Source organism: Gasterosteus aculeatus, chromosome 21 (genome assembly GCF_964276395.1).
Source record: "Gasterosteus aculeatus chromosome 21, fGasAcu3.hap1.1, whole genome shotgun sequence".
NCBI lineage: Eukaryota > Metazoa > Chordata > Actinopteri > Perciformes > Gasterosteidae > Gasterosteus > Gasterosteus aculeatus.
In genome coordinates, this window is record NC_135708.1 from 12,778,347 (window position 1) to 12,805,973 (window position 27,627).

The following is a 27,627-nucleotide window of genomic DNA, read 5'->3' on the forward strand; positions in this document are numbered from 1 at the left end:
TCCCACACATCTCACTGGCCTTGTTCCTGCCTAAAAGGGTGAGCATCTCGTCCCTTTTTGGCCGTGTTGTGTTTATTTTGCTTGCTACACAGTCCACACTGTGCACATGCCTGGACCATGCAACTAACTCTTGTCTAATATTATGATAAAACATAACAGCAGCTGCTGTGGTTAAACCCTGCCACTTGTGTTCATCATGACATTAGCTGGGAGATTTTTACATGTGCAAACTGTCAGTTTTGACCAGAAAATGACTGTCACGGGTGTTATTCAATTTCAAAAGGCTAAAAATGCTTTTAGACACCAAAATACTTGAAACAGACCAGTCCAAGCATAATCATTTGTTTACAAGAAACAATTAAACGCAAAGCGAGTTGGTGACATTTATCCATTCTACAAATGTACTGCACTGTAAAAAAAATCAGTTGTTAATATGGTGAAATACTGGAAGCTGTGGTTGCCAAAACTCAACCGTAAAAATGACTACGTCAACGTATTAGACATTGCGGGATGTTGTTTTTAAACTGTAAATTTCACAGTTCAGAACCGGTATTTGTTTACGGTAATTTGCTTTAAAAACAATGTACAGTAAAATGCCGGCAGCTGCGTTCAGAACTTCACCGTAAAACGACAACATACACGTATAAGACGGTATGTTTTTGGGGAGTTGTAAATTGCAAAGTTCAAAACTGGGTCGTCGTGGTGCAGGGGTTAGAGAAGGTGTGCTGTGAAGCACAAGACTGGTGGTTCAAGTCCAGGCTGCGCTATGTTTCATGTCGAAGTGTCCCTGAGAAAGACACCTAACCCCTAATTGCTCCCCAGGCAAAAATGTGAAAAAGCCATGGGTTTAAAGTGTAATGTAAGTCGCTTTGGATAAAAGCGTCTGCTAAATGACCTGTAATGTAACGTAACGTAATGTAAAAACTGTTTTTTCAACAAAGTTTTATTTACGGCAAATGACTATTAAAAAATAGAAATATTATAAACTTGTTGACGGTAATTTGCGTTAAAACCCGCGTATCTGTTGAAAATACGGTAAAATGACAGCGATAACGTATAAGACGTTTCGGTTTGGAGTTTTGACCACTGTAAATTTCAAAGTCGAGAATGAAATGAAAAGGTATATTGTAAAGCTGTATATATTACATTGAAATATGATACAATTTCAAACAGCTGTTACACTGTCACTCTAAATACAGTCCTTGTCAGAGATAAACACAGTAAGTACACTTTTTTATTTCAAAGTTCAAAGTAAATTGCAGGCAGCTGTGGTATCTAAAATAAAAATTCTGTTTACAATTGTTTGGAATGGATTTTAACATGTGCTTTTAGTCAATCACAAAGGAAATATAAAATAAAGTCAATTGCAAATTAAGATACAGATATCCTGAAGAAACCGCATGTGTCCATAAAGGATAATCCATGAGTAAACATGATTAGTCCTTTGCCCTGAGATGATCAAGAGTAACGAATCGCTGAGTCCAGACTTGACTGAAGAAGCCACACAACCCGATCTAGAGTCTAACGCGTAGATAATGTTCTACGTCTACCTTCCAGCGATGCTGATGAGTTTTCCAAAAATCCATCTAAGTGTCAGCACTATTCCAAAAATGTACAACAGCTACTATCTACTGAACAACATCTTCATTCTGTGTGCTGTAGAGAACATACTATAACCTATATATATGAAAGGATGCAGCCGACACACCAAGAAACATGATCATTGCTGTAATGAGATAAAACATTAACTTGCTCAGACCAAAATGTCATTCAGTCGGCCAGCCCAGAGCTGTTTATCCTGTTTTTCTTTCTTTATTGTACCTTCCTTGCACTCAGAAATGCACATAATCCCACTCTAACAGTATTAACACCCAAAAGGAGAATCAGTCAGCCATTAAGAAGCTTAAAAACCCATCTTCCTTAGAACATAAAGGACTGCCAACTCTCCCCAAACTTCCATTTATGTTCAACCGTTTTCCATCAGTAATTATTTTCTAGGGGAAAGCCCCATGATGTTCTCAGCCATTTTGTCTTAGTTACTACTAAAACATCTGTGCATGGCTATTTAAGCTTGGTTATGGGGACAGCAACCAGTTTCTAGGATTTGTGAATTTTTTTGTGGTGCACATTTGAATTAATTCTTCTGGTATGAGTTTGTGATTATAAAAAAAACAAAGAGAGACATGATAAAAATTGGTGGTTTCCATAATTTTTGCCTAAAATGTAATCACTAATGCCGAATAATTTCATTTAGATTTAATGTAAATGTTATCCTCTTTGCAGCACTGAGCATTTAGTGTTAAATTATTATTGCCATCAAGGGTGTGCTGGAGACGGCTTGAGAATCTGTCGATTCATTTAAGAAGAGAGAAGGAAAGCTCTTGAGAGTGAGGGCGAGAGGAGGACCAGGGATGAATAGCTGTCTCGTGAACTGAAAAGATAAGGTATCTGATCTCAATCGTTTGTGTCTGCCTCTCCCTGTTCACTTCCTCTTCTCTTCCGCTGCCCCTCGCTGATTCCTTTGGGCCCATTTAGTTAATTAAGGCCATGAAATGTTTCTCGAAGGCAATTATGCTGTGACATTATTAAAAGACCACCCTGCCTTGTATGTGCAGATTGTGTCCGTCCCTTGTCCTCCAACTGAAAGGAAACTTGCCTGACCTGAGCGGCCATTGGAAGAGGGTTTGGATTCATGTCGTGAAATGTAACATCAGCATCTTTCAGTCTCCTTTGACTGGTATTTTTATTCACTTCACTTGTAGATCCACATTTACTTGTATTACCATATTACTAGAGCGCTAAACATTTTCTGTAAGTGGATTTTCTTTTAGGGATAAGAAGGGCCTGACATCAGATTACAGACCATGCTCGGCTGGAGACGATCTCTTATAATTATGGGGAGGTGGGGGTGGACTGCTAGCTGGAGATTTTTAAGAAATCCCTTCAAAACAACGCCAAGGCTAAAATGGGAATAATACTGCTGTGATTTATTTAGCCTACCACTGCTGATAGATATACAGTATTTCTATGCGGAGCGTTAAAATACATACTGTTGTATTAAAGACAATCACATCATATTCTACCATGATAAAATTGAAGATTGACAGTGCTTAATGAGCATGCCATTGGGAAATGTATGTAAAAATACATAGTACGTGTTAACTATGAGCTCCAAATTCCAAGAACAATCGCATTTCTACTTTTAGACAATGAGCACGCTGGTTCGTGATCTGAATTTCCTGCACACAGACAAACAAAAACAAACCCATCAACACATGGAAGACTAAGATAATTTGCTCATGCTAATCAACACAATGTAAAGCCACAGTGATTTGTACAAAATGCAGAGTGATTTGTATCGCACCGCTTTTGTGTGTTTGAGGGGGGGAACCAAGAAGACATTCACAGAAGTACAGATGTAGATTTTTCTACTTCTAGGGCTATTTTGAGAAATATGCAAATATTCAGTGGAACAATTGACACCAAAGGTCGGTAATTAACATAAGTCAATTCCCCTGAGCGTCTTTTTGGAGTGAAATGTGGCAGCATTATACAGCACCTCTTCTCCCGGTACACGTACAATGCAAATGAAAGGCAGGCACATGCACAACACAACAAGCGGCAAGTGTGATCAGTAAAGACAGAGAAGAATGGCATGTTTCACATTTTATAAGCTACACACACGTAAAGTGTAAGATTGATGGCTGTCTATTCTCAATCGATCATTCTGTTTAGGCGCACGGAGGGCAGAAGAATCTCACAGTGGTCAGAGAGGAGGAAAGAATTATGCACAGCTCGCGCTGTGTGTATAGGGACACTGTGTTGGTAAAACACATCGCAATCTACAGTGGGTTCATAGTGGATTGTGACAGTTGTGACAAGCTGTGAGGTAATTCGTATGAACATCACATTTATTACAGGGCTTGCAACAATGATTCAGTTGGAGAGTGATCATTTTTTAACACACACACACATATATGGAAATAGGAAATATCCATCAACTGCAGAGCCGAAGAGTGTGTGAGAGTGACCAGTAATTTTGTAGTTAACGCATTTCAAGAAAATCACAGAGGCAAGTCTGATGTTTTTTATTGTTGTTTGTTTGGAAGGGGCAACACTTTAGCAAACTAAAAAACAATTAAGTTACTGTCATATGTCGACTAAGTTAACACAAACAAGATAACACGGTTAAAGATACAGTGGGAGGCCATTTCTAACTCTAACTTTACCATTTTCTCAGGATGTATTACCAACTCTGCACTGTCTAAGAAGAGACCACATGCTCTCGTGGGGTTGAGTTTACGTTAGCTCGACATTAGTAGCCTAACGTTAATGATTCTCACAGCTAATGCTAACAGTTGTCAAACACAGGTGTAGCTAATCGTCACTAATCACTCTGATTTAAAACCGGCCTGCATCAATGTTAATAGTTGAGCTTATGCTTCTCCCATTCAAGCTAACAGACATAACTCGTAATGCCACGGACCTGATGTACTAAGGGATATGGATTTGGACTAGAGCTACGGGTCAAGGCGGCATCTACAGTCTACAAGTAAGTTATTTTAATATGCTAAACTCTCCTCATACTGTACTTTACATTTTTTACCCTATTTTAGTAAGGCCGTGGCTTGCAGACAAAAGAAGGATGAGCAGGGGAGCTGCCCGCTGTCAGACTGAGATCTAACGTTATTATATATATATATATATATATATATATTGTTCTGCATTCCACCGGCGTTAATTCTGCTCTCCTCTCTTTGTCCTCTTCTCTAACCCTTCCCTCCACTCCCCCAACCTCTCGTCTTTCTTCCTCGCCTTCCATCCCAAAATCTCCTATCTCGTCGATCTTCTGTTTTCCATTTCCGTCTACTGCCGTCTCTCATTTCTATGCCTCTATTTCAGTGTCTCACATCAGCCTTTTGCCTTGTCTGTTCTGGCGCCTCTTTTATATACTTTGAGGTGTTGATCCTGGAGGGAATATTTAGCACGTTGCATTTGCATGAATGTGTGATTTATTACTGTAACAAAGCCATGGCCTGTTTAACTGAAAATAACGCAATTTACATGATTGTGAAATTCCTTTGTGTTTGAGAAAATGGCATGTATTCATTTTCTATTACTTTATTGAATGATTATGTGGCTATAAACTACTTGTGTTTGACCCTTGATTTATGAATGTCTTGTGTACAAATGTTTTTGTACAAACAGCTGACGCTGAAGTCAACAGATCTGTAATATGAATGGAATCAATGACAATGAGTGGTGAATCACTTTGTGACCTCATGGTGTTTAAGCCCGCTGTGTAAAAGCATTTGACAACAGTGTTAATTTGGAAAATGTGGTATTTTTGTTTTCAGTTGTGCATGGCTCCAAACCCTTGAGCTCTCTCTCTCTCTCTGAAAAGTGCTGGTTTATTGAGCACATACATTAACCGCTAACTATGCGCAGGTAAAGCAACAAGGTAGCAATCTCCACAAACCACTGCTGCTGCAAAGACGGGAGAGCTCCAGCGGACAAAAAGCATCGTCGACTACAGTGAATTCACAAACAGAGCAGCTTCACATCCTGCTGACTGGCTGGGTTTGTCCAGCAAGGTAAGCACACGTTTGGCCAAGTTTTAAAAAGCAGCTGAGGTAATTTCAATTTACAATTACAATTTCACTGCGGCAGGACGGAAAACCGTTTTTATTGCCACCTACCAATTTAGATGACCTGAATCGGGGTGCGTGCAGTGCTTGCATAAGGGTGAGCGTGAGAGCGATAAACCCATCGTTCGTGATGAGAGAAAAATTATATGTACTGTATATTTTGTATCTATAATTTGCTATAAATGTGGGAGGTACTGCGTAGACATTAAGATATGGTCGCCATTTGCCGTAACATTGATTTTAAATGCGGCAATTCAATTATATCCCCATGTCTGACAAAGCATACTTTGTGAAGATTAGCAGGTAACATTCAATGCACCAAGTGCTGGGAATTATTTGAGATGTTGTTCGGGAAATGTGTCGAAACTCTGAAACACTATTTTAAAAATAACTCCATATCCGCTTTCTCTGGAGTGTTTGAGATATTGCCTGAGTTATTACATTTTTCATGTGTGAGCCTTCTATGACCTAAAGTGAGTGCTTTTCTCTGGTATTCCAACGCTTGCATCAATGGTCTGTGGGCCTTTCCCTTTGGCAGGATCCTCACAGCAGGATTTGTTGCCCTGTTAAAGGAACACTAGATGGTCACTTGGAATAAACCCATTCTTATCACATGCACTTAAGAAAGAACCTAGACGCTCCAGTAATCCATGACAAACGTCCTTTGCCTTCATATAATTTTTATTTGGATGCATTTTTTCCTTCTTTACTTGTTGACTAAGTAGAACAAGCAGCTTTATCCTATTCTGTGACTCTGATTGACATTAACCTCAATAAGAGGAATTGCTGGTGAGATTTTGAACACAGGATGCTTGTTTTCCTTACTTTCCCTCACAGCAGTGAATCCCTCTATTTACCACTTCTTAGTTCCTGAAGTTTGGTCATATCATTCTCCAAACCTCCAATTGTATTGGGTACATCAACAATGAATTCAACTTCAATCATTTGCATTCTGTTTCCAATAATTTCCTCTCTAGTGTACAGTGTATTGAATACCGTCCAGTGGTTTAACTGTCGTGAGAGTCCAGCTTATTTGGCTGAGTCCGTAATAATGCCCATTATCACCCCAGTAATTTCCTCCCCATAAAACAGACCACAGATTCTTATCTAATACAGCTTCTAGATGTCTCTCTAGAGAAACGTATTCTTAAGGTTAACCCAAACAGACCTCTCCTCATATTGTTCGTGAGAGATAATTCTCTCTTAATTCTCAATTCTCATTTCTCCCAAGCGTTTTATTAAAAAAAAAACACTCTTCCTCTTGAGATTCACCAACGCCGGTCATCAATCTTTTTTGATCAAACTGTCTGTCAGTCATCACTGTTTTTTTTTTTTTATCATGTGAGTGATGGCTGTAAATGGCCACGCATGACATATTGACAAACCCATTTGCAGTCCTCGGGGAGAGAGACCACTGTCATACAGCGAGCAGCCTGGTGGGGTGAATGGGGTAATCAATGATTTCAAAAATATACAGTATGCGTATTCTTTGACATGTCCCCGGCTACAGAAAAGTCACACTTGACATTGTGGCATTATGGATGCCGATGTCCGTTGAATGCTTCACTACTTTTTGTCCTGACAAAAAAAATCTCAACAACCATTTACCACAGACACTGTGGTCACCACAGGATGAGGCGACAGCGTCCATGATAACAGCGTGCTGCTCTCATGAGCAATCCTTCCTTTAAAGAAATGCTCACAAATTACCACTGATGGATCCGTTATGAACTCCATTTTAGTGTCACCATTTCCTTCATTTTGAGAAATGCTTCCTGCAATAGTGTTAATCACATATTATCAGCCTGACTGATGGAAGTGACACGTCTGAGACATGGTAGTGACAAATGCGGACACACAGATCTGGAAGGTAATTAGTCATTACTTAAACATGTAGCTTCTGAAGAATATTTTCTGTATGAATACATCACAGCAACAATCACCAGTATAACAATGCATAGGAGATGTGTGCAGTTCATTATCTCTCACAGGAACTGTCTCTACAGATCAGGGGAATCATTAAACAGAGGCATACACGTGTACATTTGAATACCTGTAAGAACAGGGGAGCTCTTGTTGTTAACACGAGACTTGCGCAGTCATATTGATTTCAAACATTTTGGACAAAAGTCTTCTAGAGCTGGTACTTCATTTAAAACGAGTGAAGTAGACAGGATCTAAACCTAAGAAGTCTGGCAAAAATACATGTTTTTCTTTAGGACAATTCTCAATAACAAACACTAATATCTTATAGCAGAACAGGAAGGAGAAAAAGTTGGGTCAATACTCGGATGTCTTCTCTTGCAAACATAAGATTCCTGTGACGCTAAATAACAACTAGACGTTAATCGATACTCAAGTAAAATACAAGTGCATAAGCACCAACACTTTACTGTAAATGTTCAATAAACATGTAATACTTGTACATTAATTGACATGTGTGTGGAAATGACTTGCCACAAACATCTACTGTTCGCTAATACATTCTCCTTACATGCTTTATCCTCCCGCTCGCCTCCCAAAAGCATTTTGACATTGAAACAATTTTTCAAAGAGAACAAAACAGAGAGACCTGTCCTGTGTGTATTTTAGTCAGAGCTTTTATTGTTAGGAGAGGAGGCGAATGCACAAGGCTACCACCATCTAGGGAAGGAGGGGGGCACTGTCTGGCTATAAGAAACGGAAAGACATTGGAGAGGAAGACGGGAGATAAGTTCAGTTCAGCACCACGGACAGCGCACCACATCAGCTCAGTGGACTGATCCGGCTCCGGCAGCCTCTGTGGGCGCCACCGTCGAGTACTTTGTCGGCCTCGCCCCGTGTTGGTGGAGGCTGTTGTTTTGTTTGTTTGTTTTTTCATTCGGGATTTGTTAAATATGAAGGCACGGTAGCAGCAGAAGAGAAGTGCGGCGCGTCGGAGCACAGGCGAGCCTGTTAGTCGGCGCGATCCTTACATCATCTCTTTATGAGAGAGAAATAGAGAGAGAGGGAGAGAGAGAGAGAGAGAGAGAGAGAGAGAGGGGGGGGGGTGGGAAGAGAGAGAGAGAGAATCCAGGCTCCTCTTCGCCAGTCAACTGCCTCAACTGCGAAGCGAGTGTGACCGACCGGCGGTGCCTCCTCCTCCCCGCTGGTTCCTCTTTTCCTGAGAGTTTCTCCTCGCGCGCAGGTCGTGAAGATGCACCGTCCTGCCCAGGGACTGGCGTTGGTACTGTCGGTGGCTTTGTGGATTTTCTGCCACGTCAACAGTGTGCACGGAGCTTTGCCAACATCTCGTAAGTTGTTATTCTTTATTTGTTGTTGTTTTTTCGGAGGGGTGGAGGGGGGATGCGTCTCCTGGCGCTGAACGGGTGAGTCTGGATGTCGGAGGCAGCCCGAGCCGGTCTCCGGAGGGGAGACCTGGGCGCTCTCCGGCGGGGCGGCATTTTTGCACACGGCGGTTCCAGGCGGGTCACTCGGGTGCTGAAGCGCCAGGCTGCGCCGGGGAGAAGGAGCAGGAGCGGGCTTACCTGCTGACTTTAGATCTACACGTGTTAACTCCGGGGGATCTGTCCTGCATTGGTTTGTAGGACCCGGGGCTTTAGGAACGTCGCGGGTTTTTTTGGATCCTCACGGGCTCAGGTTATCACGTCTACAATTCAATTGAGATGAGCTATCCGTGGTTCCGTCTCACTCCTCGGGGGTCATTGCATTTGAGTGAAGAGTTTGAATCCATTTCACAAATTGCTTTTTAATAAATTATTACACTGGATTAGCCAAAAATCAATCCTAATAAAGGGGTTTGTTGAATCACCAAATTATACAAATACGCACTAAGTATTGTGGAAGATCTTTATTGATATAGATCGAATTTAGTTTTGCAGCAAACGGTCAGACAAATACTTTTAAGTGCAAAGAATGAGTGTCTTTTGTATGTAATGCATGTGCGTAGTTACTGCACTCTTATAACTTATATCTTATATCTTCACTTATTGTATTACCCGGGGTATGTTTTGGATCGTGCAGTGTCTTTTTGGGGCTCTTGTCCATCTTACAACAACTCAATCACGATTGGTTCCGTAATGCACCGGAGTCATCCACACTTGGTTCGGCGTCATTCTGACGGTGGCGGAGTCGGTGTGACTCTGTGAATGATTTCCCCCCGGTGGTCGTGGTCAGCGGGGCTTCTCGTGTCCCGGATGAACGTGATGAACGGGGATGCGCCTCATTGATCGTCTCGGACTGCATACGCGTGCCAGCACATACTGTATGTCTCCGTGTGCGCGTCGGCAAATGTTGGAGAGCGACCTCGCAGCGTCACAGTAAACAACACCTCGTTTCTAAAGCTGTATTGATCCGTTTGAGGAAATCCTCAGTCCGCTCGCTCTGTGCTGACTGGGTCAGCAGCAAGTAGAGACTCACTGTGTTCCTGAAGGAAAAAAAACCCAGGTGGGAACAAGCTTGAACAAAACTATTCAAAAGACATGATGAAGGCGGTATGCGTGTTTAGAGTTGTTAAATCGTTAGTTACGAAATATGATTTCCTATTATCTACGCATTATTTAGCCATATAAAAGGACTGTGCTTTGCTTTGAATAATAAATGTCTTCAAAGAAATGCTGAACTGTGTAAGAATATTCTTCTCAAGTAGATACTTAAAAAGAATCGGTCTCTTATCCCAAAAATATAACTTTATACAAACAAATGAGATACATGCATCTATATCTATTCGGAATATATATATGAAAACTTGATGAATCACATCTAATGCATCTTGGTATACTGTATATAGCATTGCAGACAATAATACAACACATCAGGAATCAAATTGTGGAGAAGGATCAGGGTAGGATTTGAAAGATGGCGGGATGGGGGGGGGGGGATGAGAGAGAAAGTCCTATGAGCAGCAGCATGTTGTATTGGACCAGCAGTTCCACCACGAGGCTTAAATGGGACTATGTGCAACACTTTGGGGACATGGACAATATCTTTGAGACCAATGGTCTGAGGCACGGACTAAAAAATAACATTTCCATCCTACCAAGGCCAACACACTCTCAGGCTAAAAGTCAATGGGCCTGTTGAACCACAGACTGTGTGAAGTGTCCCATGTCAACACTTAAAATCTGCTTTTATTCATCTAAGGGGGGATGTTTACCAAAAGTAACAGAGAGCGAGAGGGAGGGAGGTATACGGATTTGTATGTTAAGATCATGCATTCTGGCTTTAACAATTGATTGCATGCTGAACAAACCGCCACATGCAAGCTGAAATACAAACCTGCATAAACTGAACGATCAGTCACTTGCATAACGTGACAAATAAATCACTTTTGTACTAGTATTTGAAATATAGTCACATATATGTGGCCCAATTGTACATTATTCATGAATATTATGTTTACTCTAATCCAATTTTCTAAAATGCCAACCTTTAATCTGTTGATCCCTGCGTAATGGACGGGGTTTGTGGTGTAAACACTGTCGTGGAGTTAGTGACACTGTGGGTGGTTTAATGGGATGCCCCCAGAGGCTGTCTCCTATAGAATCAGATTAGCCTTTTCTCATTTCATTAAGCACGCTAGACCATTCGACACCAAAAATGTGCCTGCTCGCGCCCCCAGGGCTGAACAGAGCAAGACAAGGGTTTCCTGTTATTCAATACAATTAATTATATACCAATAGACAAAAACACAAATGTTGTTGTTTGAGTTTGAAGCATTAATAGTTCATCCCATTAGAAGGGGTGGCCATTTAGGCTTCGTACCAAAGTCGCTAATTTTAACATTTGACTCGTTGTGACGAATTCAAAGCAAACAAAAGAGAAATCTGGCGTTTACTCACATTCTTTCTTTAATAAGAATGGTGAAAGCAACATTTCTCAACAGATGAGTCACTGTGACCAGCACACAAGTAATCCTGATGTGCCAGTTGTGTATACCTGTATCTTGCGTGTGTTTTGATGGCTCCGAATAGGAGGTGGTAATAATCGGATTAGAGCTGGAGGAAGCAGACTGGTATGTCTCAGATCAGCTCAATACTTGGTGTTTAGCGATCCTTTCCATTTATATGGGTGCGCCGGCCTGTCTTTTGGTTGTGTGTGTGTGTGTGTGTGTGTGTCTTGTCCACATTGGCCCTGACTCTAATGAGTCGAGCGAGCATTAGTTGAGTTGTTAATTGCCATTGTTGTTCTCATTTTACCTGTTTTCCTCTGTCTAAATTGCCCTCCTTTTTTTTTTTTTTATCTGTCGATCCTTTGCACTCCCTGACGAATCATCCTATTCCCCTCCTCGCCTGCTGCCCTCCTTCTACATCTTTAATTCTCTCAGCAATGGTTTTATCATCTGGCCACAATCACTACGTGCCTCCTTGTATTTTCTCATCCACCCAGTCCGTCTTCCTCACAATCTGTCCCCTTCTTGTTCTACTGATAACTAATCTGTTTGCCAAAATGTCCCCGCCGGCCGCTCTTCAAGGGAGTCGTGTGATGCTGCTTGTCCACGCTGCTACCAGCTCTTTCAGTCTCGTACAGCTCTTAAACTTTTCTTGCCCCATCAAAGTGTGACTATTTCATCGCGCGTAAACATTTGTTTGATGACAGAACTTTTGAGACAAATATGCTTGACCACAGCCGTCCAAAAAGCCCTTTTCTCCCGTGGCTCCCACGGCAGTGAATGAATATGAAAATTGTCCAGACAAGGATAACTTAACACATCAGTTTGCCGATGAGCCTTCACCCTCGCTCATTTCAGAATATGTACTCAAACTGTCAGAATCAAAGCACCGCGACTGTTTTCTTTTCGTCAATTCGCCGTCAGCTTTATACGTGAACTGGGGGCTGATCCGTCCCCTTGAAGAATTGAAATTTCTCACTTGAAAGTGAATGCTTCTGCGCAGCTTTCTGTGTTTCATTATGGGAGCGAGGCCACAGAGATACAAATAGGCACTGACGGGTCATGCGGCATAATTCCCTTAACAATGTTAGTAACGTAAGACACACACAGAGGCCCACACCACACAATTCGCGCTAAGTGTGTGTGTGTGTGTGTGTGAACAAGTGCAAATACACCAGATATGAAGATTACTCTAGTGGAATGTGTTCTCGTTAGAACCCTTCAGGATTTGTCCACCTTGTTAAACCGAGGTTCGCTGAGACGGAGCGTAGGCTGGCAGGATATGAGGAGGAAGAGGAGAGTTTGTTAGAATAGGCAGACAGCTTGAGGAAATATGGTCTTGAGTTGAAGCTTTTCTCTGACACCTTGTCGTTCAACATTACCGTTTTTCCTAGTTGCATCATGGCCTTCGATTAGGTCGAAACTGGCTGTGTCCCCCTACTGTGACTGTGGCTTCATAACTGCTTGCTCAGTAGATGAAAATGATTATCACCTACGTATTAATCGGTAGATTCCTATAGTCAGATTCCTGTCAAAGATGGTCGTAGCCTGTCTATGTCCATAGGCTGGAACTAACTCCCGTTTTACAACATCATGTTCATTTAGAAATCCACTGGGTCATTTTTGTTCAACATGCCTCATCAGCAGACTATTTATAGCTTAGGATGTGACTTTTCAACCTTTGACTAACTTCTGAGCCATATCCACTATTTCCGTAGACGTTGCAGCAAATGCAGCAAGATTCTGCAAACTCAATGTCTATTTATGTGTAACTCTGAATGTAGTTCTGAACCACACTTTACAGCTGACTTAGCTGAAAGCTTAAAATGAAAGAGGTTAAAATGCTGTTTGTTAAATGTATCAGTTACGCCACTAAGATGAAGCCAAATGATACGGGTACAAACATCTGTTGTAGAATAATCTTTGGGGAATGCCAGAATTCTGGGGGTTTGGTACTGAACAAAAAGCAGTGAAAGTGACACAAGTGAACCTGACCCGACTCATTAGTGTCTAGTGACAAATTAGTGTCAAAAGCGCTACGAAGGAAAAGTGGGCAGTGAACTCTGTCCGTGGCAGAGCGGACGTTTAGGCACGCTGACAGGCTGTTGTAACCCTTTTGTACAGCCTCTTGAACTAAATCCAATGCTGGGGAGGGCATCGGCGTGAAAAAATTACAGTTGCTAGTGCAACAATGAGGACATGATCCCACACTGGCATCGCACCAAATTGTGTTGGTTGCAGCAGGCTGCAGCCAGGGACCGAATCCCAGGAGGCAAGCATTTCTACTCGGCCCACTTTGGTGTTGCTGTTTGGATTTTCTTTAACAAATGCACATGAATGTTCATTTACAAGGCACTGACCATGTGAAATGAAGGCACCATATTACTTGGCAGAATAATATCATGAATGTATTCTGGTTTGTTTTGTTGTTTGTTGTAATTTAGCACATTTAGAAATGTTCCGCCTGTTTTAAAGTTGCATGCTATTGTTTTACTGCATATTGCCTTTAACTGAATGCTTTTTTAATTTGAACTTGTTGTCTTCACTCCACTTTGAGTTTGGGTTCCTTTGCCAGAGGGCGGCAGTAAACTCAGTAGTCTATTCTTGCTCATTTTTATTTATGTTTTTCCTTCTTGTTTGCTTCAAATCCAACTGAAAAGTGTCTCTTTTTTCAAATGTTTCAGTCAATCTAGCATGAGGGACGTGGTCCCTGATCCAGAGCGATGGGCAAAATGACATCCCAAGTAGGTGGGTTATCAAAACCGTACAGTCATTAACACTGTTGATGATTCCGGAGGAGTAACTCTATCCGAATGAGCCTTGGTCCCACTGTGCTATTCAGTATGCCCACTGCTCTGTACAAACCGCCATCTTCAAATGTCAAAGACTTTGTAATTGACATGAATGTAATATTAGATGTCAAAGTATCAATTTTCCACATGACATGGACACATTATATTATTTAGTCAGAGAGAGAATATTAAATGGTGAGCAAAGCGATTTAATGAGACTTTGAGACGGTTACATTAACCAATTAGTTATTGCTCATGTAAAAATCATTGGCATTAATTTCTAAGTCATTAGCGAAGCGTTTGCCAGTGCTCACGCAATTTAAAGCTGCAATCCTTTTTAGAAAGTTACAGGCTTGTATTGTCATTGGATAATGAAACTGTTGCTTTAGCTTTCCTCTTTGAGTTTAACCTATATTCTAACATTAACCCTTTGACCTTCACGTGATGAACCTTGGGATTACGGATAAAAAAAACTGCAGCACATCTGTCCAGCTGTCTCACATTCCGCATGCACACACAAACGCACAGCCAGGCTAATGTTAAGTCCCACCATGTCGTTCCCTCTCCATCATTTTTGTTACTCCATACATTCAGTAGGTAGAGCGTCTGTATATATGTGCTGGAGAGGGAGTTGGTGTGTTCCTCAGGCCGTGCATGTACGTACATGTGCCTACGCACAGGTCGCTTTTAGCCACCAGCTCATGTGGAAGACTGTGGTGGAAAAGGGCATTGTGCCGCGGCTAAGACAAATGTTGTTATTACTCTCAGCCTTTGCGTTCAATTTGTTTTTTAAGCCGCTTGAATACCCCATTTACAGCCCAAGATTAAGTGAATTAATCTTTGGGCTAGTTCCATTGAAGGAACACTCCTCTTTTATTGAGACTCAGAGGAAAAGCACAGGGGCTGAATGGTAGCGTACTGTAGCCAGCCACTCGCGTGGAAAACGTAACCTGTGTATTTCTGTGTGTGTGTGTGTGTGTGTCTCTTCAAGCAGGAGCTACAATATGCACATGTGCATGTCTGGACTCTACCAGAACATATAAACAGGCGTTATCGTTGAAAAAAAGGCTCTGTGAAATGCGTTATATACATCAGAAAGATAAAGGCACAAAGTTGATTTTTGACCTCAATCCTCATCAGTGCTCTTTAATACTGAAAAGCTCCCGACGGAGACTGGTTCAATACTTCTAATTTCTCAATAATTTATCAAATCAGAATCTGACTCCTCAATATACCAGATTTTTTTTTGCCGTGCCACTTGATCCAAATACTGATTCATTGATTGGAGGTTTAGCTGGAAGAATGAAACCCCTGAAACTAAAATCGATGGTCTGCATCAGCTAAAAATTCCCTGCTGCCTGGTTGTTTTGTATACTTATTGCTCATGAGAAAGAAAATTCAGCAAATCCATGTGTGTCCTTAACAAAGATGTCAAAGACTAATAATAATTAGTTACTGATTAATAATTCTTGTCACATATGCAGTGAAACACAGCGCAGTCGTCATTAAGGACAGTATTACTGCAGCGCTGGCAGACAGATGTCAAAGCGCAGTCGTGTTCATTAAATAGGAGTTCTGATTTTGATCAGCTTTGTTTTAGCCGGTACAAATCTATTTAAATATGCCGTGATCAACCCGGACTGTAATTCAGCATGTGCACCTCTGCTTGTATGTAACCTACATGTGCAGGAAATCTGGTTTAATACAAAAAAACCTGCCTTGGGTTTAACACTTCTGTGTGTGTGTGACCAGAGAATATATGAACAGATATTTCAATGTCAATGTGTCTGCATAACATTGGTATACATGTTTCTGTGGACCGCTGTAAAAAAAGAAGTTAAAAAAAGCTTTTATTGAGGCAAGATATGGATGTGATTCATCGTACTTGGTTAAAGAAGCTGTCAGAGTGAGATTAGTCAGTCTCTCTCCGCCTTCCTGTATATTTTTATTTTACCATTGCTTTCTTTGTCCTTTTTCTCCCTCTCTGGGGTCCCCGTCGGTTTTAGTCTATGTGAATGATTTCAAATCAATTCACTTCCTTCCACAGCATCTCTTGTCCATATACTTGTGTGTGTGGGGGGACACTGAGTGAGCTGCGTGACTTCCGCTCGTGGCCCATGTAAGCTCAGTTAGTTCATCTGTGCAAAGCCTCTTGTGCTTGGTTGTCAGCGGAGGTCCTGCTTTTAGTGTCTAGATAGCTGGAGGTTTTTTTTTTCCGTTTTCTGGCAGAAAGCTCTGGCAGGGCGCTGGAGAGTGGTTCATTCACAGTGACAACACAAGCGGCTTTCTGAAAAAGTTCAGAGACTTTTTAACTAGAAGCGCTGAGAGCGGCACACAAAAAAATCAGAGGCTCGAAGAAGAGGGAGATGGTAAAAAAAACATTCCTGGAATGGTTGACTGTCATCAGACAGCTTGTTTATTACCGTTTGTACAACAAAAAGGGAGAAATATTACGGATGTTAAATAAAACAATGAAAACGCACAAAATAAAAGGATCTCTATAGGTTTGAGAATTCTTAGGTTTTCTGAAGAAAGTGTTATGTTCTGAATGGTCATACAATCCATGCATAAAAGCCTGGCACACCTGGCACACACACACACACACACACACTGACCACCTGTCCCACACTGATCAGATTCTAATCTCATTCATATCCACGTCCTTCTTCCTGTTTAATGCCCCCTCATTTCTGCATCTTGTCACATTGCTTCTGCATACATATCTTAGTCATCTGACTTCCCATAAACCATTTAGTGTCTCCTTATCTTGCACTCCATCTCCTCTTATAAGGGCATTGCCTTATTTGTTTGTATAGCTCATATTTAATTATTCAGTGAGTTTCGTTTCTGCCAGTATATCTGTAATTACTGGCTCCAGGAAGAAGTTCTTTAAAGGGTTTCGGTTGCTGAGAAATACTCCTGTAATGGAATGAATCTCTTTCTCCGCCTCCTGCAGACTCCCATACTGTCTGACTCCTGCCAAGTACAGTATATCAATATTCTAGTTAATCCTGACTTTTTGTGCAATGAGGTCGAATTACAAATTAATAAATGCCCTGTGACTTTATTGATAACGAGCTCACTTCGGAGCTGTTGAAAGTGCCACAAAGACGAAATTAAAGACAGCAGCACAGCTGTCGATTGAGTTAGGTCAATCCTTTAGCCGCTCAGTTGATTACTTTAGACATTCATTAACTCCTCATTAAAGTGTTGGTTAATAAATGTAAAACGTGGAAATCCACTGTGTCCACATTTCAAAATTACAATTTCATCTGGAAATATTTGGGATTTAGGTTTAATATCATTGCTTATTAAATGCTCATCCCGTACGCTGGCATCTCCCTCGGTTGTCTAGAGATGAATTGATGGCGGCCAAATGGAGGCGATTACAGCATGGCTGATCTCAGATCAGTTTCTGCTCTTTAATCTGTGTCTGGGACCAACATAGTTGCTGACCATGAGTCCATGACAGAGAGAAGCACGCACACACACACACACAAACACACACACACATATAGGCCAGAAGGCAGACAACACATTGTTTTAATAGATGTATCCACTTGGCCAACGGCCTACAATGCGCATGCATTTCAGCAGCTTGAGTGATGGAATATGTATTTTTAATCTTATTGCAAATGGGTTAGTGAATGTGTATACGTGCTTGTATGTGAGTTTGACCACACAGGTCGTTCCTTGTTGTTTTGGAAATGGAAAAATGAGATTGACACACACTATCACATACTCATACTCATACTCGCAGAGGAGAGGTGAATGCTCTTTGGGATTCTTTGGAGGACTAAAAGCTCAGTGTGGGGTCTGATTCCTTGGCTGGATGGGAAGCTGGTGCAGTCATCAGTGTGCAGTGAAGTCTTAAAAGTGCCTTATGGATGATGACGTAGGCAGCTGCTTGGCTTGTAGATGGCAGCGGCCATCAGAATGTTTACGGCTTTATTTCATATTTTAATGGTTATTCACTCTCTGAAAATAGAATTGTTCCCTCCGTCTCATGGTGCTCATCCCATTAGATGTTTAAATAAATGATCTTGGCCTGTCATTGTCTTTTCAATTGACGTTTTTATTCATTTACATGTTAATAATAATAATAATATAAATTATTCTTTCTAACATTTCAGAGTTTTTCAGTCCACCTTGTTGTAGTTAGCTACATTTTTGTATTTTGAGTATTGTTTACCTTCATCCCCTGCCATCAGTGAATGAATGGGTAAATGATGACATTTATTGTAAAAGGACTTTGAGTCGGCGACTAGACTATAAAAGTGCTATACGTAAGTACAGTTAACTTACCATTCAAAAAAGCACTGCGCTCCTCCTGCAAACTCTAGACTATATTGAGAATATGTACCAACCTTGACATTCACATCTGTGCCCTGCACACCTTAAACCCAATGGCTTCCACATTTATCAATCTCTATACAGATGTCAATTGGTAATTATTGAGCTTAAATGCATTTGACTTGTCAAACTGAGAGATACTTTGAATGAAAGCACCCATTAAACGGCTTCCGCTCAGATTAGACCACAAACACACAAATTAACGACAAATGTTTTATTAATTTTGCACCTGTTCTCTTTGTGCAGACACACTAACACAGAAAATCCATGCCCCCTTCATCTCAGAGATGAAGGGGGCATGGGGGAAACGGAGGACAAGGGCACTGGAAGTGCAGTGTTTAGTCAGTAGACTAATGGACGGACACGCCACAGACTCTCCCTGAATGGCATCCGGAGCCATTAGTGCCTCACACATTTCAAAGGGTGCTAATGGGTGATCTTGTGAAGCTATCCGCACACTATGGAGTGTGTATGTGTGTGTGTGTTATTTACCTCTGTGAATCAAAGTTTGTTTGTGCATGTGAGGTTGTGACTGCCGTGAGGACGGGTTGATGTGGACATGAATCCCTCAACAATACAAAGGGATTTTACATGGATTTGGGATTGTAGTGGGCAGCTTAGTATGTGGTATATTAAACTGGATGGGTCAGAACGAGACGTCTACATGAATGGGGGTTGATCTTAATAACTTATAATAAACCTGAATTTGGGTCTGCAGAGTATTAATTGGTTCACTACAGTCTAAATAATAATTCCAGAAAATTGCATACTCTTGTAAAAGAACCGCTTGAACAATGATCATGATGATTTACATCCTACATACAGACATGTTTTACAGCTAATGCTTGAGTTAATGCTGATATGGCTCTGAAACCATGTGGTTGTGGGAATAGCTGCATGCGATTTACCAAAACACGATTTAAGCATAAATCACACCAGCAAAAAAACACATAACGCAACATCCAGAACGCCAAGGTCCTATTATTCAACCCAGTAAACTATTATTGGATTTATAGAGATGGTATTGTGTGTGGGTGCATTTTGATTAAAGGAAGTCAAATAACCCCCTGACAGTCTTTACTGACCTTCAATCCTCCCCAAGTTCTTGACTGCTGATCACTAACAAACAGATGGACAATCACGTGACCTCAAAAAAGATAGACTGCAAATAAATAAAAGACAGGTCTGAAAATGTTTTGTTTTAAAAAAATGAAATGAAGTAATAGCTTACGTGCAGGCAGGTTCTTCTTAATGCAGAGCAGAACTATTCCATTGTCCAGCATGTACACTTTATGTGCGCTGTGCTGCTGTGCTATCTAGGAAACACCGGCGGAAAAGAAAAATATGGACATCCCCTCTAACTATTATGAAATATCATGAAATGCCTTCCTCCACTTTTAATATCTTTATTATGATCTCCAGGGCTTGATTGTTTGGTCTTATTGCAGTTGACACCACAATAGCATTTCTCTTTTTGGTCTGTTGTTTTGTTGTATTGGGAATCCAGCTAATTTGAAACAACCTTTGCAGGAAAAATGTGTGATGCATTATCATGCAATCTTATGCAATAGAAGTTCAATGTATTTGTTTTCTGCGCTTCATTTATTAAAAATGTATTCAAACGTAATGCATCTCCTTTTCTGCAGAGTGGTACCCGCTTTGATCCAGTTGACTGTGCTTCACCGTTAATCTGTTATAAGTGCACTGATGAATCAACAATGCGTTGGTTATTGCTGTTCACAAACATTTCCTCGAACTATTTACTGAGCGCAAATGGTGGAGTTATTCCATCAACTTTATTTAATTTTATTTTGCAGCAACATAAAGCTGTTCTCTACAGAGTTAGTTTAAAAGTTACTTATGCGATGGCAGGTTCAAACTGTCGTAGCGCATGCGGTATACAATAGGTACGCTAAGAAGAATCTTAGCTGGCAACCATCTGACTTACCTCAGGGACTGGAAAATAAGTTTATATTCTGCTATACTTTAACTTGAATCAGTGAAGACTTTTCAAACTCGGTCATGCATGTGTAGTCTTCTCTGGAGAATCAGCCAGCATTATTATAGAAACTTGTCAAAGTTTGGCTAGATTGCACTCTGAAAGACTGCAGATTTAGACACCTTGGCGGTTATCAGTCCTAATGTATCAACATTTTATATGAAAAACATTTTGGAGATCTCTTGCTTAAGCATTCTAACCCTGATCTGTGGTTATTAGTGCCACGTGGGCCTTTATTTTAAAGTAATACAATACAACCACGAAAGTTGCCTGGCTCCTTTTGCCTGAGTTACAGCAATACACCCACATCAGTAAAAACTACCTGCCAAGAGGCAAATATGAACAATGCCACACAGGTCACACACATGCTAGCATGCAGGGTCTTTGTTCCTGCTATTTAAATGACTCTTCACCATTTCAACCACAGCATAGCAGCAGTAGGTCTCCCTTCTGACAACCTTGAGAGAATGGCTTTCAAAGAGAATGCTGGAAAGACGCATTCATATAAAAATGCTGTACAATTTTTTTTGCTTCAAATAATAATGCCATATGCTAAATGATGGTTTCACATAGGTGTTTACATATATATGGACAGTATGTGAGGCCATATTTTTATGTTTAATCAGCTTGTTAAAAAAAGGATATACTTACTAAGTCAGACACTCTCATACGGATTCCTTGATTCCCAGATTCTGTGTCTAGGTAAGCTTATCAGATAGCTGTCCTTTGAATTTCTTCATCTAAGAAATGTAAAAAGGAAATAGCAAAAAAGAGAACTATAAAAATAAGAAAATGTTCTAATATTTCCAGAGTATTTATCTTTTGAGAGATAGTGCCGATGAGTAGAAAAGACCTCGTAGGGGAGATTCAAACCTCGGCCATTAGTTACATGTGCTTCTACACCGTCTCATTTCCACTGTTCAAAGATATGTTTTGTCTAGAGCCAGGAATGCCCAGGGCCTTGTCCTCACCCCCCGTTGGCTGTGGACCGAATGTTACATCTCAGTAGATTACCGGCGTGAGGAAAGCAAGCAGCGACACTGACAGAGGACAATAACATGAAGGAATGATGAAGGATGTTTGAAATCTGGCAGAGCTTTCACTGTGTGGTGTGAGGCATTCTTTGTTCCACGTAGAAGGCAGTGTGTGTGTGTGTGTGTGTGTGTGTGTGTGTGTGTGTGTGTGTGTGTGTGTGTGTGTGTGTGTGTGTGTGTGTGTACAGGTTTTTTTCTACCAGACTTCCAATGGGCGGCTGGCTGTATGTGGCACCTTTCCAGATTACAGATTACATTTGTTGAATACCAAGTTGGCAATTATTAATAACATGTCACTTCCCCTCATTGTTTCCCCCTATTTTTATTCACCTTACAATTATTGAAATGTCCTCTGCCCATCATCTCCTCTTTTACCTTCTTACCAATTTTCTTGTCACCCCCCCCTCATTTGCTCCCTGTCCTGGTTTCACTCAATTTGTGCACTCATCTCCGGCTAACTCATAAATACTGTGTCCAAATGATCCACCCGAGGTTGAGATAAAAGCATTATAGTTCATTTGCATCATCGTATTTATCATTATATACGCAGCCATAATTACACTCCTCACCGGAACATCAAAGTTTATATCTCCTTTGTAACTGTCTTTTGCACAGAGCAGCTTCTCTGCCGAGCATCCTCGCCACATGCAACTTCTTCTCTTTCTCTCTAATTTTGTCCTCGATTCTTCTTCTCTGTTTGTCTTCTGTCAGCCTGAACTATTTTTGGTCACCTACCACCGTGAGAAGAAAAAAAACATATCAAATCACACACACAAAAACACCCTCCCACGGACAGACACACAATCAACAGCAGGTTCTACGAGAGCATGCGGTGACAAGGAAGGACCACAGGAGAGGAGATGGATGGAAATCTTAAACGGGAATGGAGACAGTTCAGAACACGTTAAATGGTCTATTGTTGCCCTTGCGATTATTTATTTTGCTGGTTTTGAATGCCTCATAACAGATATGACACCGTTGAGATAAAGAGTGCTAGAGGAGCTAATGACTAAGTGTGTTTTGTTGGAAGAAGAGCCCGGTGAAGGGACAGATTGAGACGAAAAAACAGAGACTAGCAAACAATGAAAGGAGAAATTGTTGCAAAGGGAAAAACTGCAACACATTTGGGCAGAAAAAAACTGAACTGAGAAACTGTTATAGAGGAGAAAGTGGCTACCTGGATCCCAAAAGGCAATATATATAAATATATATATGTATATATTTATATATACATATATATATATATATATATATCTGTATATATATCTGTATATATATCTGTATATATTTATATATATATATTTATTCTCGTTTTCCCAATTAGGCCCCGTTGCACTCCCAGACTTCACTTCAAGGACTAGATCCGTAGTCTTTGTTGCTTCACTAAAAAACAACCAAATGTATTTAAATATATTTTTGGAAAGAAATAATGTCCCCAAGGTCCCAAAAATTGTGTCTCCTACTGAAAAAAGTATACATTGAGCCAAATATAGAGACTTAGAGAAAAATGTGAAGACAACACTAATGCGTTACTTCCTTTAAAAAATAAAGGCTGTGATAGTTTCATATTACCTGGATTTTTGAGTTACTGTTGGCTAATTGACTACTGTGACAAATAAACCTTTTGAATCAATTATAATGATAATAATAATACATTTAAATTATATTGCAGTAAGGACTGGATTGGTTCAGACGTATTAATCTAAGTGAATCAGAAATCTGATGGTTTAATTTGCCTGTCATTGGGCATGACTGTCCTGTCTTGAGGAAAGATGTGAAAGGAAACACACAAATGTCTGCAATAAAGCTTTCATATTGTCAACACCGCAGCGTATGTGTTCGGAGGCCCAAAGCTATTAAATATTCCCTCTCCTCCTTCCTTTGCAGGCTGTCTAATGAGCCCATGTTTGAAGTGTGTGTGTGTGTGTTATTGAGCTTTCAGGGATATAAAAGTTGATCTTCCTCCATATATCTCCATCCCTGTATGTTTTCCTGGTGTATGTGTATGTGAGTTGTATTCAAAGTGCATTCATTTTGGCACTCAGCGTTGGGGTTTGGGGTGATACCATCATCTCATTGCTTGTTGGAACAGATTGAGGGTGCGACACTATCATGCATGGAAACAATTTCCAGCAGCGTAATCAAGAGTAGATCGATTTCATTCAAATAAAGCCAGAGGTTGCTCACAGCCAAATTCTCTGCCCTGAGGGCCTGGAAGTAATGAAGCAGAGCACATGTGCAGAGATAGAGGCACATGGTAGTGTGTCATATAGTGGAAGCAGTTCAATTTGTAATACTGCACAACAAGGTGTCACTTTGTGTGATCTAACACGCCACACACACACACACACACACACACACAAGCATCTGTGCCATTAGTTGGACCTAATAAAGGGAAGACTGCCGATGAGTCCCATCCTCCCTTGCCGAGCCCTGAAGTCGATTTTAAATCAAGCCATTGTTTATTTGATGGAGACTCTCTTTTAAAGAAGTTTGTGCTCTTTATACCAACTTCATCATGAATTCATTGGTTTTATTGATATGAAAAAATCATATCCACAAATCGCGGTTCCAAACTAACCTGGAGCCGCTCATGGTGCACCGTCTCGGAGGAAACGAGGCCGGCCAGCACCAGGGAGGGATTCCTCGAGGCCGTGTCTGACCGGCCGAATCCAACCCTGCAGGGATGCGGCTCCTTATCAGGTTATACACCTGTTAACAGATTTCTGGTTCATTACGAGGCGGTGCCAAATTTACATAAACAATTTTCCGTTGTGAATTAAAAATATGTATAATATGGGTATGGCTATAAGGTGAATAAGATGTAGTGTGTTTTGTTGTGTTGTATTTCCTAAAAACAGAGAAAAGTCAACAAAGCATTGCTATAAATCATTAGAGGGAAATAACTCTTGTGAAATAATTGAAACTTCATAATTCCCAGAAGAAATAGTTGATATATTCTGTTCTTTGGAATAACATGTATTATGGCGTGTAAACCCCTCGACCTGACTCATCAATTCTTCTTGGAACTCTCAATTATTTATATCCGCGGGGGATTTTTTCTACACTCTTGTTGTGGAAAAAGCTTTTAATTATGTTTTTGTTTGACTGCTCTTTCTGTATTTGTAGATTTGTACCTTCAGCTATGCACCTCAAAACTTTAAGCTCTGTAGTGAGTTGCAATTATTATTACTCCATGCTGCTTGGAAGACTACTGTTTCTACAGCTTCAGCTCTGTGTGCGCATGTTGTGCTTCTCTGTGGGACTGAATGCAGTATTTGATGGGTGGACGGGCAGTTGCAGAGCTAACGGAGTCCAGTTGGCTCGTGGGCCGCATTCCGATGCCAACGTTTGCCACATGCTTGGGTAAGGAGTCACTTTTAAAAGTCCAAATTGAGTGCACAGTTTCTCATTTTCTCCGGTAGACTAGAAGATATTATAGGAACAGCTAACTTGTTCTTTTTCTCTCTTGCGTTGCTAGCTTCTAAGCGTTGAGCCCAATTTCGCGCCACAAAATAATTGTTAATTAAGTCCGCAGTATGCCTTTTAAAAAACATCTGCATTATTCCAAGATGGAACACGTGTGCAGCTCTTTGTAGAACATCTCTTCTTTTCATCTTTTTTCCCCCCCAGAGTTCACCTTTGATGTGATCTTGTTTCCTTGATTTCTGGTATCTCATCATGTCTGTGTGCATAACGTTAATCAGATTCCTTCACTTCTTCCAGTCACTGTTGTCAGAGTTGTAAGCCCAAAATCTCTTCTAAACTTCAAAGGATGTCTGTGTCTGTGAACCCATAAAGGCCGGTCTAAACCCAGGCTTTATCGCCCGCTCTTCATGTCTGTCTGCTCTTCTTCCCGCGTTCATCCTCCTGAATCCGTTCTCACTTTCTTTAAACACACTTCTCCCTCAGTTTGGCCGTTAAATAGGACCAGCCCACCTGCCAACAAGTTATTTGGATGCCTTTTCTATGTGTGTGTGTGTATTTCTCAGTTGATTCTCAGTTGCAATTCATGCATTTAGCCATTTTCAAAATCTCAAACCTCTCATGTCTTTTTCCCAGAGTTCTCTGGTCAAACCGTTGCCATGGCTCTCAGACTGTCAGGCCAAAATTGATGGGCAGGAATTACTTGGACGTGTGTGTCTGTGTGAGTGGGTTTGCTAAGATGATTGGGTGAGTGCGGAGCCGACTGAGCGTTGATTGAAGCTCTGTATAGCATTAAGGAAAACCTTTGTTTCCTCCGTCTCTGGTCTCCTTAGTTTTCCTCCACGTCCTGTCACTCATTGGCAGCCTCATCTGTCTCATCACTGAGACCCTGTCTCTGAATCGTTGTCTCTATTCGCCCCAAACTTTCTTCTCCCAGATTCATCATTTTGCTTTATTTTTGATTTTCCTACATTTGCCAGTTCCTTTCCTTGGGGAACGATTTTAAAATAAATCCACATATAAGTAAGATAGATTTGCAAAATTCAAATGCATCTAACTATAATCACATAAATATTGTGGACCTTGATCATCAATCTTTGTGCATTCGCAACTGCAAGGCCTGATTATATCCACAGGTTTGCAGGAGGCTGTGTAATTGTGTGTCTGAGTTTGCTTGGTTAACTGTATTTATGACTGCATATTTGTTAGGCTCTGTATTAAAATGTATGAGCATGCTCCTGTTAGTATGAGCAATTATTTTGTTTTACTGGTGACAAATTGAAAGCAAATGCAGCGGTATTGCCAGCAGCGTTGGTGGTTTGTGCCTCCTTTGAATGCTCACCCTGTTATTAGTAGAGCCATCTCTTGTTAGACGTCCCTTTTGGGGGGGACTCTATAACTGAGACAAACATTGGTGTTTCATTCTTGTTTCCATCGTGAATGTTTCTCTTCCTGTCTTTGCTGGAGATGTGACTACTGACGGTCTTGTATAGACACACAGAGGAAATGAAATCAATGCCTTTCACTCGGAATAAAAAAAAAACTCTCATAGAAACCGGTTTTCGCCATAAACTGTTTAACATCAGGACGACCAGAGAGAGGGCAGCGAGCTGAGAGGGCACCCAGCTGTCAATCAAAACGGCTTTGTCCATTAATTTAGCAAAAGCCCTAATATAGTAAATATAGAGGCACCAATTACAGTTTTCTTTGTAGATTGTTTGTTGTTATCTGACCTCCTGGTCGAATCAGTATTTTGCAGATTCCAATTTTCTTTCCAATTGAAATATTTTTTAGCCAATAAACGGTGGCCTTATATATTTATTCTCTAATTCTCGGCTATAGAAGTTTAAAATATACATCATCAGCTGCTTAGGGCTGGTGTTGGTAAGTAAAACAGGCATTTTGAGTTGTGATAAATCATGCTGAAAGCGGTCCGGTTCCAATGGGAATCCAATTAATAAATACATCTCTAATTTAAATAGATGACTAATTATTAGCTTTATGTTCCAGCCTGAAACAACGATTATTTCTAATGTAAAGTTTGCTGTTTGAGGAACAGTCGTTTATTGTTTGGACCCAAATGTTTAACGGATGCAAAGATTTGATATCACTATTTCTAGTTCTGTAATCTCCGATCACGCTTCCCCTGTTGAACCCAAATACAGAAGTGGAGAACATGCATCCATGCAAATGAGTACAGAAGACAACTAAATCCATCAATGGCCCAATCTATCCCTCAGAATAATGTGACGTGGGGCATATCCGTCTACCACAGCGAGGCCAGCAACACCCCATGCAAGACTCATGAGTACCTGCCAGCTTCTCCTTTCTGTATTTTATCAGATCTACGCTGTTCACAGATTCAGATATTGAAATAATAACGTTGACTCGTCAAAATGTCTCTAAATATGTTGCCGTACATGGTATGGAATTTCTATATTCAATTTTCTCAACAAGCATTTTGTGCAAAATTGCACACTATCTGTAATCTTTTCCCAACTTTTCC

General features: G+C 40.8%; 1 protein-coding gene across 1 annotated transcript in view; it reads left to right on the forward strand.

The window, feature by feature from the left end:
* Window positions 1-8,342: 8,342 nt before the first annotated feature.
* cntnap2a (contactin associated protein 2a) overlaps window positions 8,343-27,627 on the forward strand; it is a 241,430-nt gene continuing 222,145 nt past the window's right edge. The window contains exon 1 of the mRNA XM_040166691.2: window positions 8,343-8,920. Within this exon, the coding sequence (XP_040022625.2) occupies window positions 8,824-8,920 (97 nt within the window). The 5' untranslated portion in view covers window positions 8,343-8,823. The remainder of the gene's footprint in view (window positions 8,921-27,627) is intronic.